At 33.1% G+C, this 13,589-nt stretch overlaps 1 protein-coding gene across 1 annotated transcript; it reads right to left on the minus strand.

Annotated features, from left to right (window-relative positions):
• Positions 1 to 1,144: 1,144 nt before the first annotated feature.
• Positions 1,145 to 2,945, minus strand: LOC131658481 (probable lipid phosphate phosphatase 4). The gene is made up of 7 exons (XM_058927768.1): positions 2,733 to 2,945; positions 2,587 to 2,674; positions 2,383 to 2,492; positions 2,195 to 2,288; positions 1,827 to 2,015; positions 1,668 to 1,727; positions 1,145 to 1,287 (listed from the first exon to the last, which is right to left on the minus strand). The coding sequence occupies exons 1-7, from the start codon at positions 2,943 to 2,945 to the stop codon at positions 1,145 to 1,147; spliced, it is 897 nt and encodes a 298-aa protein (XP_058783751.1).
• Positions 2,946 to 13,589: the final 10,644 nt, after the last annotated feature.

Genomic DNA, 13,589 nt, shown 5'->3' on the forward strand with positions numbered 1-13,589 from the left:
TTCTTCCTTTTGAGTTAATTCTTTGGCAGTTCCACATTTGCACTCGGATAAGGGTTCTAACTCACTCAACTCATCAACGGTACTCTTAAATTGGGTGTAGTAATATGTTACCATTGTGTTAGGTGCAAGGGGTGTATTGAGATTTTCTCAAGTCCCATATTAGTTAAAAATAGAGTTTAGAAAAACTTTATATAGAGTGTCATCTCTCACCTTATAAGTCGGTTTTGTTATGATGAATTAGGTCAAACTCTAATTATAATATGGTATCGGAGTCTATTGATCAGATCATGAGTCTCCCACCATTTATAGCAATATACCAACAGTGTTAGGTGGGAGGGGTGTATTGAGAAAATATAAAGTTCCACATTGGTTAGAGATAGAGTTTAGAAAGACTTTATATAGAGTGTCACCCCTCACCTTACAAGGCAGTTTTGTAAGGATGAATTTGGACAAACTCCATTCAGCAGTGTTGTCACAATTGGAGTTCCAGGATTTTCAGATTTGCATAGATGATAGACATGTGTATTCTTTGTTTCAAGTTTGGAGGTATCTTTCTTCTCTAGTTTCTCTTCCGAATCGAAATTGTTCTCTAATATAATAAAAGAAAATTAAAAAATTACTTCCGATATTCAAGGTTAATTGAGATACAATAGGTGTCAGTCGTTTACATAATACAAAGATAATAAACAATTTTTATTATGAATTCATTCTCTAATACATTAGTCTAAATAAAATCACAACAGTGCTAGAACATGATTTTGATATCTTGTCCTCATGTGGTGTCATTAGTATATTTTTTTTTAAAGCCTTTTGAGAATGTTCTTTATTCACAGTTACTCTACAATCAATCTCAATAATAAGTGATTTCTATAATGATTAGAATCATGAATTAACTTCAGATTTAAAGTTAATTCCCGTATTTAGTTGACTTGCTTGTATCAATCATTTAATGTTTGATACTTTAATGGAAGAACATTTATTACTAGGAGAACACCTTGGTCTTTGTGATTTTTAAAGTGTTAATTTTTTCCTTAAGGGTGTACAAGTCAAAACTAAGACTTATCTATGATTTAAACCATTCAAAAACACATGTTCTATCTTCATAAAATCCATATCATTAAAAATATAATTAAAAAGATTGTTATCACATAAATCGTCTTCCATTTTCCATTTGATCCATCTCTAAGGAACGATCTATCCTCATTAATGATGGACTTTGACTATCGCCTTGAGAACTTTGACCCTCCTCCAAGTCCAACATGTAAAAAAATGCATGAGGTGCCCAACCTACACATTTGGACAAAAGAATAGGAGTAAGGAATCCACATATTTGATTGCTATTTTTTATTTAAAAAAAAAATATTTTTAGATTTTCAATTTTTCTTTCGAATAAGCAATTATTAACAATTTAAAAAAGATTTTTAAGATAAAGAATTTCATATTTTTAAAACAAAAAGAAAACCAAATATATATGGCTTTATTTATAAAATAAATATAATAATTTTTAGGTTTAATAAACATAGTATAAAATAATCTTACACTAATATTTAATAAAATACATATTTTTAAATATCATACAACTAATTTAAACTATCCTACAAAAGTGAAGTGATGTGGCAAAATATTTAATTTTATATTTAAAGGTTTTTGTTTATCATAATACATACCATGTGGATAAGTAGGAAATGGAAAGAGTAGCAAATAGCATGTTGAAGACACGATAATTCCTTAAAGTAACACATCAAATTAGGGAGTTAGCATAACAAATATTATAGGATTTAAAAATAACTATTAAAATAATGCAATATTCTCTTTGATGAATGTACCTATAAGGCCTCCAACAAACACATCAGTCCAATGATGCCAGTAATCATCTACTCGAGAAATTCCAACAAGAGCTGCAGTAAGTAAAGGAAGCAAAACTATACTAAGTTTCCCAACATGCCCCCTACGATCAAATACTCTAATTTTTCCGGATAAATACCATGAAAGGAAATTAAGTCCAGCAAATGACCCTGCATGCATTTGGTTAAACATTTATTAATCATCGAATTAAAAAACATATATAATTCTATTACAAAACACACTTAAAGATAGACACCGACAAGATACTAACACATGTAATATTCGTGCTTCAGATGATTTCGTGTTACATGAGGTTTTCAAAAAATGATATGGATAATTTATTACTTACATGATGTATGACCACTAGGAAAGCTTTTGTATCCTTCTTTTATAACTTTATGAATTCCAGTACATATAACATCACCAGTTTCTTTATCAAAAACCTGCACGAACCAATATCAATGCAATCAAAGAAGAAAATTTCAAATAAACATAAAATATTACAAATATCGAGAATGAGAATGATTGAAAACATACCGGTCTTTTATCGGGGAAACACCTCTGGAAAAAATTTGGTCTTGGTCTACCAACAGCATCTTTAATGGAATCAGTTATAACTCCCGTTATTATGCTAGCAAACAAAAGACCTAAGCATACCAAACCAAACAAGTTATTCCAATGTGACACAACAATGTTTCCAAACTAAAAATTATAATAGACCAAGAGAGCCTTAAAAAATACCTAATGTTGCATGGTGTAAATCATAGATATCTCTTCTAACAAAGTAAAAAGCAATAAAGATGAGAATTGGCATGATAATGGAGATTATCTGTTCCAACAAAAAAAAATTAGTATTTTGTTTTCGTGTAAAATACTACATGTTTAACAAAATTACGTGTCATACTCACCGGGACACCCCACATAGGTATAGTGTCTTCTCTAAATGGAAACATAAGATCTTGCATCATGTCTTTTCCAACATAACGATGAAAAGGTTCTATCATATTTAACAAACCATCTATGCCGGCAAGAACCAATATAATAAGCCAATCATGCATATGAGTTATTGCCAATTTTGCTCCTGGAGATTGTAAAGCCATCTTTTCCAACTTTCTCTATAAAAATCTATAGATAGTAAAAATAAACACAAAAATGAATGATATAATCTATATATGAGGATGTGTGTTAATTGCACAATCAACAATATTGTAAAGATATGAGAAAAACTCCAGATGATGATAGAGTCTGATGAATGATTTGAGGAATAGTTGCATCTTGAGATCTAAAATTAGAATGAGATTAGGTGTTTATTACTAATATCAATTCGAGCATTTTGTTGTTATATTAGATTTATTAGTTATGTCAACAAATATTTCTACTACTTATAATCGATTTTTTTTAACAATTTCATGTTAAAATATTAAAATTGAAACTAGATTTTAAACAAAGAGAAATTAAATTAAAAATATTTATTGCAAATAACTAATGAAAAATTATGAATATTATTAACTCCCTTCGTTAAGATATGTTTTATTTATCGGCCACTTTTGAGATATATTTGTCTTTGATCCAATTCAGAATTTATAAAACTATTTTAATTAAAATTGAGTATATGAATATGACAATATCAAGTTAGCCGAAGGATATGAAAATAAAATTATATGATCATTCAATATGACTAAAAGTGAAACTCAACATTACTCTTACAATACTTTACTATTGTACCTAAACTAATATAGATTTTACATTGTACATTTTATGGTGGCATTTAAATTTAATCTGGAAAAGAGATACAGTTCCTCATCATATTGTAGTGTTAGTTTTAATCATAGAGTTATCAACTACCTAATTAATAATAAAACATACCACCAAACACCCTAATTTACCCTTATTACAAAAAATAATTACCCTCTTACAAAAGCCCTTTATTGTAATTTGCTAAATCAAAGTTTTATTCCCACTAATCGCATTTCTCCATTGCTCCAAGTGACACTCCCCGTCCAATATTCCTATTTAGTGTTTATTAATATCCACTGGTTTTTACAATTGTCCAACCGGGTAAATCAATTGATCTCCAACATCTTTCATCATTTCCTTGCAAATGCCCAACAAACACATATTTCTCCCACATTTTCACAACTCTTTCTCTCTCTTGCAACCACTTTTCGTTTCTCTCTCTCGTCTCTTGTATTCAACCTTCTGGCTTAAATCCTTTCACCATAATCATCAACCGGTAAGAAATCTCGTCTCTTGATAAAACTTTGATATTTTCAAGCTTGTATGATTTTCGCTGTTTTGTGGTACATCTTTCTTCTTTTCTGGTTTTTTATTTTTCTTGAACATTGTTTCATGACTTTTGTGTTTATTGGTGTTCTTAAACATATTTATTCAAGTTGTTTGTTTATTTGTGTGAAAGACTGCGTTAGTTGTTTATTTGTGTTGTTAAACATATAGTGTGTTTTGTGTGTAATGCTATTGTGTGTTTACCACTCTCACTCTTACACTTCTATTTCTCTTTCATCCATCAAATTTTCACTCTCTATCGTCTGAAAAACAGCTCCTCCAACCCATTCTACCCAGCTCCTTCATATTCCTATTAACATATAAAGTTAAGTATTTAATTTTTCACTAAAAAATCAACCTTTGTGATTTTTTTTTAATTGCATGCTATCTTTTTACAGGCACATCAAGAGAAAGTTGAAGAACTTAAGCTTCTTGCTCAATGGAAGAGAAAGAAACATAGATTTGAAACTACCATGTTTATTTTTTGTGAGAAAAAGATTCAATATAAAAACTTGTTGGTTCTATTTTTTTATTGCTGTTACAAAATGCATGTTTTCATGGGGTAGTAAATCTGTTTGCGGACATTGACTACACCACTTGAATACACCACTTTCACGTTAAGCTTAAAGTTTTTATTTTTGTATAGTGAACCAAAAAATGTTTCTTATACAATTTTCCTTATATTATTACAATTTAAACAAAAGCATGTTACATAGATATAGCTAGCAATCATGATTTAGCTTTAGGTGTTGACTATTAAACCATTAAGTATGAGTTATCATTATCTGTTTACAGCTATACCAAAAACAACTGTCTAGGTAAGAGTTTTATTTTATTAGCACATAGTCCAATAAAATATTATTGAGACATCCCGCAGATTTATATCTATTATTTTTTAAACCAAAATGTTATAACATAACAAGATAAAAATAAAATAAAAGTAATAAAAAAAACAAAGATTCATCTTATAATCAATGCTCTCTCACATTCTAATTTTTTTAACAATTAAAGAAATTAGAAAAATAAACTTTTGAAAAATAAATAAAAAATAATAAAATTAGGATTGTGACGAATAATCAAATTAAGAAATTACAAAAATAACATGATACATTGCTTTATATTTTTATATTTTTGACATTGTCTTATTTCAATTGATTTGGATTCAACCTTCTCTTAATTTCTTTTATTGGTCTTTAATTTTTTGTGATTCGGCTAAGTACAAGATCACGAACAGAAAAGCACATAGTATGGCATCTCTATGACAAATTTACTTTTACTATAAATTAAATCCAAATTCTTTATATTATTCATGTTTTCATACAGCATATAATTTATATTATTCATGTTTTGAGACTGCATGTTATTGGAAGGTGCACTGCTGAATCGCAGGCATATGCGCGACAACTCTAGGGATGTTAAAAAAATTCAAAGAACTATATTGAACCACAGAACCGAACTGAACCGTTGTTAAATAACCAAAATGTTTTTTATGGTTTATGAACTGAACCATAACTTATCAAACAGTTCAATAACTGAACCGAACGGTTAACCGAACCAAAGTATACCGAATCTGTTATACAGAAACAAAGGCCCAATAGGATTAAAAGGAGATTAAGTATGCTGAAATATTTTATTGAATATTAGGAGGTGCAATTAGTAGTATTTTTATTAATTATTGAGACTTAATGTTAGTCCTTTTTGGCCCATGGCCCAAGTAGGTTGGTAAACCCTATTGTATATATTTGTATGCTGCCACTTATTGAGTAAGAAGAAAAGTTGTTTTATCTTATTACCTTTTTATGCATTTCTAGATCTAGGGTTACTTTACATAAATCTATCATTGGTGCTTTCATTGCTCCTTCTCATTCCCTCCCATGGCTCCCCCTAAACCTAAAAACCTCTCTTCTAAAGAAATTTTAGAAGAAGCTCTTCAAATGTCCTCCTTACATCTCAACAATGCAATGGTGGAAACTCAAGAATAAATGGATGTGAGATTTGCACAAGTTTGTGAAGATATAGCACAACAAGTGGGTCAGATTCATACAAGGTTGGATAATGACAAAAGTGTGGAGGATTCTCGCTATGAGGCTCTCATGGCTACCATTAGCAAAATTTCTCTACAGCAAGATAAAAACCCTGCTATTACAGCAGCAGCTGCACAATCTGGTGGTAGTTCTGCAAGTATAAATTTAAATTCCTCTTCCATTTCTTTTGGTTCATCACCCTTAAACCATAATATCACACCGACCCACTCCACCGTGCCCCATATTCTCACACCAGCCCAATCCCCCTTACGACCCACCACTCAGCCCACCTCAGCCATACCCCCTCACTACACTGCAACACCCCCACCCCCTCATTTTCCACCCTACCCACCTTATATCCCACAAACTGCAGTTTTAACAAACCCAACTTTCCATTCCATGTCCCTAACCATGACCCATACCAACAGCTCTCCCACATTCCCCCATTACCCCCTTTTATTTGATGGTTCCAATCCATTGGAATGACTATTTCAAGCTGACCAATTTTTTAGTTTTTATAATCTTCCACCAGAAAATCGTTTATCTCTAATTTCATTTTATATAAAAGGTGATGCTTTAGGTTTGTATAAGTGGATGCATAGTAATCATTTGCTAACTAATTGGTATTCTATTACAAAAGCTTTAGAGCTTCAATTTGGGCCATCCACTTATGAAAATCATCAGGCTACATTATTTAAATTAAAGCAAACAGGTTAAGTTATGGAATATCAAACTAAATTTGAACAATTGGGTAACCAAGTTGTGGGGTTACTAGCAGAAGCCATATTAAATTGTTTCATTTCTGGTCTGCAAGGAGAAATTCAGCATGAGCTGGTTGTCCATCGACCTACCACCATATCCCAAGCCATTGGCCTAGCAAAACTAATTAAATCTAAAATTAAAGATTCCAAAACCAAATTTTCCAAACCTTTTAACCCTAACTACCAAAAATCCCAAAATTCTTTGGCTCCCCAAAACAGCTTCAAAACCCAAGAACCTACCACCCAAACCCAACTCACAACTCTAAAAACCACAACCCCCACCCAACACAAATACCCAATCAGACGGCTCACACAAGCTCAGCTTCAAGAGAGAAGAGCCCAAGGACTTTGTTTCAATTGTGACGAAAAATTTGTCACGGGTCACAAATGTTCATCAAATCGTTTTTTCATTCTACTCGCTGAAGAAGAGGTAGAGAATCAACGAACAGCAAATGAAATGGTGGAAGTCCCTAATGAGGATTTCAGTGACACCTACTTCCAATTGTCACCCTAAGCAGCAACCAGGCAATTTTCTCCACAAACTTAAAGTTCAAAGGTTTGATAAATGGTATGGCAGTCACGGTTCTTGTGGACACGGGAAATACTCATAATATAATGCAACCAAGGATTGCTCATCATCTCAATCTCACAACCACACCAATTAACCATTTTTCTGTTATGGTGGGAAATGGATCCCATTTGCAATGTGAAGGGATTTATGAAAAGTTGCAGATAGTTCTTCAAAACAAACAGTTCACCCTACCATTCTATTTACTACCTATTGAAGGGGCTGCCATTGTTTTAGGTATGGCCTGGCTTCGTACACTTGCACCAATTCAAGCTAATTTTTCTGTTCCCTCACTTACTTTCCAATACAAAGACAAACCGATGACTTTGACCGGCGACCCCAAATCCCTTCCCACAACTTCCACATTCCATCAATTACGCCAACTAATTCATACAGATGCGATCGCCTCTTTTCACTTACTGCTAATGGAACCAGTTTCTGCAAACCCTTCCTCAATACAAGACCCAACACATCTCGTAAAACAGGCTCAGATTTTACCTTTACCACCCCAAATTACCAAACTTTTAACAGAATTCCAGACCATTTTTCAAACACCCAAAGGCCTCCCACCCCAAAGACCTCATGATCATCAAATTAACCTATTACCCAACACTCCCCCTATTAATGTTAAGCCATATCGTTACCCACATTCAAAACAAGATGCCATGACCACCATGATTCAGCAAATGCTGGAAGAGGGCATTATCATTCCTAGTACTAGCCCATTTTCATCACCAGTTTTACTTGTTAAAAAGAAAGATGGTACTTGGCGTTTTTGTGTCAATAACCGTGCACTTAATGTTGTTACTATCAAAGACAGATTCCCAATCCCCAATATTGACGAACTCTTAGATGAGCTAGGTTTAGCTATTGTTTTCACCAAGATAGATTGATGTTCAGGATACCACCAGATCAGGGTTGCATCGAAAGATACATATAAAACAGCTTTTCGAACTTGTGATGGACATTATGAATTCCTAGTTATTCCTTTTGTCCTAACAAACGGTCCATCAACTTTTCAATCAGCTATGAACGACTTATTACAACCTTATTTACGGCGATTTATTCTTGTGTTCTTTGATGATATTCTTATTTACAATGCCAATTTTAAAGATTATCTAACTCATTTGCAGGTAGTGTTTGAATTGTTGAAAACTCATTCTTTTTTTGTTAAGTTATCTAAGTGTGTCTTTGCATCGAGTCAAATTGATTACTTATGTCATGTAATTTCTGCAAGTGGTGTTACACCAGATTCAGGAAAAGTGAAGGCCATTTTGGAATGGCCAGCACCGCGTTCTCTCTCGACACTCCGCGGATTTTTAGGCCTCACAGGATTTTATCGCTGTTTTGTTAAGGACTACGCCACTCTCGCCGCTCCTCTCACCGATCTTTTATGTTCCACTACTTTTACATGGAGTTCAGAGGCTGCTACAGCCTTTACAGAGTTAAAGAGTAAAATGACTGACATGCCGGTCTTAGCTCTACCTAACTTTACAAAACATTTTTCAATTGATACGGATGCTTCTAGAGTCGCCATTGGTGCGGTACTGTCACAAGAGGGTCATCCTATTGCCTTCTTTAGTAAGAAGATGTGTCCAAGAATGCAGGCAGCATCTGTTTACGTCCGAGAAATGTTTGCAATTATAGAATCTGTCAAGAAGTGGCGTCAGTATTTGATCGGACATAGATTTTACATATACACAGATCAGAAGAGCTTACGGAATCTATTATTACAACGAATTCATACACCAGAACAACAAAAATGGATAGCTAAGTTACAGGGTTTTGATTTTGAAATATTCTACAAACCTGAAAACTCAAATCTGGTTACAGACGCCCTCGGCCGTAAATTTGAACCAGAGGCAACCACACTCTTTGCCATCTCTTCTCCCTTGCCTGATCTGTTTTGCACCCTGAAGCAGTTCTACAAACATGACATCGGTGGTCAGAACCTATTTCAGTTAGCAAGTGAGCAAGCCACAAGCAAAGAGTATCGTGTCGCAAATGAATTGTTATATTACAAAGATAGAATTTTTATACCAGATTTACCTTCGCTGCGCCAGAAAATTCTTCATGAACATCACCACACACCTACAGCAGGCCATTCAGGAGTTAAGGCCACCTTGGCACGACTGCGAGCTGCTTTTTGTTGGCCAGGGATATACCTTGATGTTAAAAACATGGTGAAAAAGTGTTCAACATGCCAACATAAAAAATACGATACACAGAAGAAGAAAGGCTTATTGCAACCACTACTAATACCAAACAGAGTATGGGAAGATATTACAATGGATTTCATTACTCACTTACCTAACTCGTATGGTCACACTGTCATCTGGGTCCTTTGCGATTGTTTAACAAAGTCCGTCCACTTTATTGCCTTGCCTCCGCACTTTACAGCTAAGGATCTGGCACATCGGTTCACGCTTGAAATATTCTGCCTCCATGGATGTCTGAAGTCCATAGTCTCGGGCAGGGATCCTCTGTTTCTAAGCAAGTTTTGGAAGGAATTTTTTAAATCTAACGGCACCACCCTGAAATACAGCACAGCGTATCACCCACAGACGGACGGACAAGCAGAAGTGGTAAATCGTTCAGTAGAGACATACTTACGATGTTTGGCCGGAGATCACTTTCGTTCATGGCATAAATTTCTGCATCTGGCCGAATACTGGTATAATACCGCCTTTCACTCTGCGATTCAAATGACCCCCTTCAAGGCTTTATATGGTCGTGATCCACCGCATTTGTTAGACTATTTACCTGACTCAGACTCGGATAGTTCACTAGAGATGAAACTCCAACAACAACACCAAATAATCCAAGAGTTAATAGTCCATTTCAAAAAAAGCAGAATGATCATGGAGAAGCATGCGAATCTTATTCGCATAAACGTTACCTTTCAGGAAGGAGACTGAGTTTTGTTGCGACTCCAACCATACCGTCAATCTACTATTCAGCGCCGTACTTATCCAAAGCTCGCTGAACGGTTTTTCGGCCCTTTTCGCATCATCAAACGTTCGGGCTCTGTTAACTACCAGTTGGATCTACCTTCATCGTTCCGAATTCATCCGATTGAACATGTCTCAGTGCTGAAGCCTTATTATGGAGACCACTCAGATATAGACCTTCATCATCTTCCCTTGCCTGACCTTGTTATCTTTGAAGATGAAGCTTCCACCGAAACAGATCTACCACAAAACACACAACAAGTTAATAAATTTGTTCCAAAATCGAAAACAGTTTCTGAAGTTACAGAAGATCTACTAAACATACCTCAGGATGTCGATTTGCAGATAGACACTCAATGTTTGGGTGTAGCAAGAAGACAATATCGCAAGAGGGAACAAGTACTAACAGATTTGGAACAAAAGAAGAGATCTCCTTTGGTACTTGATTCAAGTGATGGTGGAGTTCAGAATATGGATACAAGTTTGGTGGACAAAGGGGAAGTACCAAATGCACTTGTTACAAGAAGTAAGGCTTTGGATAAAATAGAGAGAATTTTGGTGAGAGACTGAGAGGACCTTTTAAGAGTACTAACTCTTTCTCTCCAAACGGTAACATTGTCATAAAGTCTTCACACGGGTTCCCAAGTACAGCTGGTGGCACAGTAAAATCCAACTTTCCCAATGCCCAAGTGATAACGCGATCTACCTCCACCCAATCAGCTTGCAACTTTCGGATTCCCTCTTATCCACCACGTCTGCCCTTATCTCACTCCACCCAAGACTGTGTAGGCCCTGATCCACCACCCAATGGACTTTCTGGTTTGAACCTTGAGGACAAGGTTTCTTTTGGGCCGGGAAGTAATGTTATGCAGAAACAAAGGCCCAATAGGATTAAAAGGAGATCAAGTATGCTGAAGGATGTTATTGAATATTAGGAGGTGCAATTAGTAGTATTTTTATTAATTATTGAGACTTAATGTTAGTCCTTTTTGGCCTATGGCCCAAGTAGGTTAGTAAACCCTACTATATATATTTGTATGCTGCCACTTATTGAGTAAGAAGAAAAGTTGTTTTATCTTATTATATTTTTATGCATTTGTAGATCTAGGGTTACTTTACATAAATCTATCATAATCACACCACTCTTAACTAACCATATGTTACTTGATTATTATCTTAAAACTTTAGTTCATGAATATTTTCTCAAAATTAACTTTTTAATATTAAATTTTATTTTAAATATTAAAAGTTAATTTTTTTACAAAATAATTTTTTATGAGTAATAATATTTAAGGGGCAGGTTGATGTGCATAAGGTATATCCTTATGCATGGTGCATAAGTTTCGTACGAGTAATATTTAAATTGTTTCGAGTAACATTTTAGTTAGAAACGAGTAATAATATCATAATCTATGAATAATATATGCATTATTTGTACACATCTATTAATTATGAGTAATTATTAATTGTGAGTAATGAGTACACTATTCTGAGTAATATTTACACCATTCTGAGTAATATCGAATTTTAACTATTTTGAGTAATATATCCATTGTTCTGAGTAATATTTATACTATTTTTAGTAATCTGTATATTATTTTGAGTAATAAATATAATACTTTAAGTAATATAAACAATATTTAAATATTTATGCACCGTGTATAAGGATATACCTTATGCACATCAACACATCCCAATATTTAATATTACATTTTTTTATATGAGTGATAAGTTTGGTAGAAAATATCCAAGACGTAAAGAAATGTTTTTAACGTGAATATGATGTTGCTCCTCTTGCATTTGTTCAAATTCTCTATCATGAATAAATCATCATCATTTGTTTAAGAATACTTCACAACAATACAGTGCATTTGATATATATATATATATATATATATATATATATATATATATATATATATATATATATATATATATATATATATATATATATATATGGAGATTGGAGGGATATATCTACTCCAAGAGTAAGTGTTGTATACTTATTTCAAATCTTAACCATTAATTTTCATTAATCTAACGGTATTAATTAATTATTTAATTTAATTAATTAATTAAAGTCGTTAGATTAATGGTTATCAACGATTAAGATCTGGAGTAAGTCTTCAACACTTACTCTTGGAGTAAATATATCATATATATATATATATATATATATATATATATATATATATATATATATATAAGTGATTTTAAACAGTATATAATTAATTAATTTACATAAACAATGTTACGTTATTTATATGATTTTAATTTCAAATCAATTTAAATTTAAATACTATACATTGATATAAGTGATACAAATAATAATGGTTTTAAAAATCTCAAATGATTTTTTATTAAAAATTAAAAGAAAATGTAATAGGTTCTATTCACCATAATAAGTGGTTCTTTTAAAAAATGGTTATTAATAGTTTGGTACAGTTCAGAATGAAGAATCGGTGCACCGAACCAATTGTTTGATTCAGTTCGGTTATGAACAAATTTAAACAGTTCGGTTCAGTTTTTACTATTTTTTATTATGGCTCGGTTGAGTATAGTTTGGTTCTCTTAGTGAACTATACCATGAACAACCCTAAACAACTCTTTTTACAAGTCTATAAATGCAGTTTGAAAATTGGATGTGACCGGTTAGCTTTTAAATGTTGCTTCCTTTACAAATTTGTTTTTACTCTACCTTAATATAGGAATGATGCACCTTGATAAGCTTGTGATAGCCTTTCAATGTATTGTTATAGTTTATTGTACTTTATTTTTCATTATTAATAGTATTAAAACGTTGCTATAGCATGATTACTTTATTTACTTTCAGAAAAAATATCATTATTTTATGTAATACTTGTATTGCTAAGCTAAATTTTTATAAAATACTGTACCGATATATCTAATCACTCTCAATAGATAGTTTTTGTACTATAAAATTTTCGTTGATGAGTTTCTTATTTTATTATAAGACCATGTGCAATGGTGGGTTTATTTGAAGTCAACATGGGAAAATCATGTGCAATGGTGTGTGTAAAGTAGTGTTGAGTGTGTGTTGGAGGAGAGAGATGTTGAGAAAACTCAACACCAAGTAAACTGACGCAGAGGCTGACTTGGCAGCGCCTGATTGGCCCAAAGCAGGCACGTGTGAGCC

Source organism: Vicia villosa, linkage group LG3 (genome assembly GCF_029867415.1).
Source record: "Vicia villosa cultivar HV-30 ecotype Madison, WI linkage group LG3, Vvil1.0, whole genome shotgun sequence".
Lineage (NCBI taxonomy): Eukaryota > Viridiplantae > Streptophyta > Magnoliopsida > Fabales > Fabaceae > Vicia > Vicia villosa.

What these genes read in the sequence shown, in the direction of transcription:
- LOC131658481 (XM_058927768.1), bottom strand. Translation starts at nt 2,945, where the DNA reads ATGGCTTTACAATCTCCAGGAGCAAAATTGGCAATAACTCATATGCAT. An exon ending in GTTTCCCCGATAAAAGACCG is followed by an intron (nt 2,289 to 2,382) that starts GTATGTTTTCAA and finishes TGGTTCGTGCAG; the next exon opens with GTTTTTGATAAAGAAACTGG. An exon ending in ATTTCCTACTTATCCACATG is followed by an intron (nt 1,288 to 1,667) that starts GTATGTATTATG and finishes CCAAATGTGTAG; the next exon opens with GTTGGGCACCTCATGCATTT.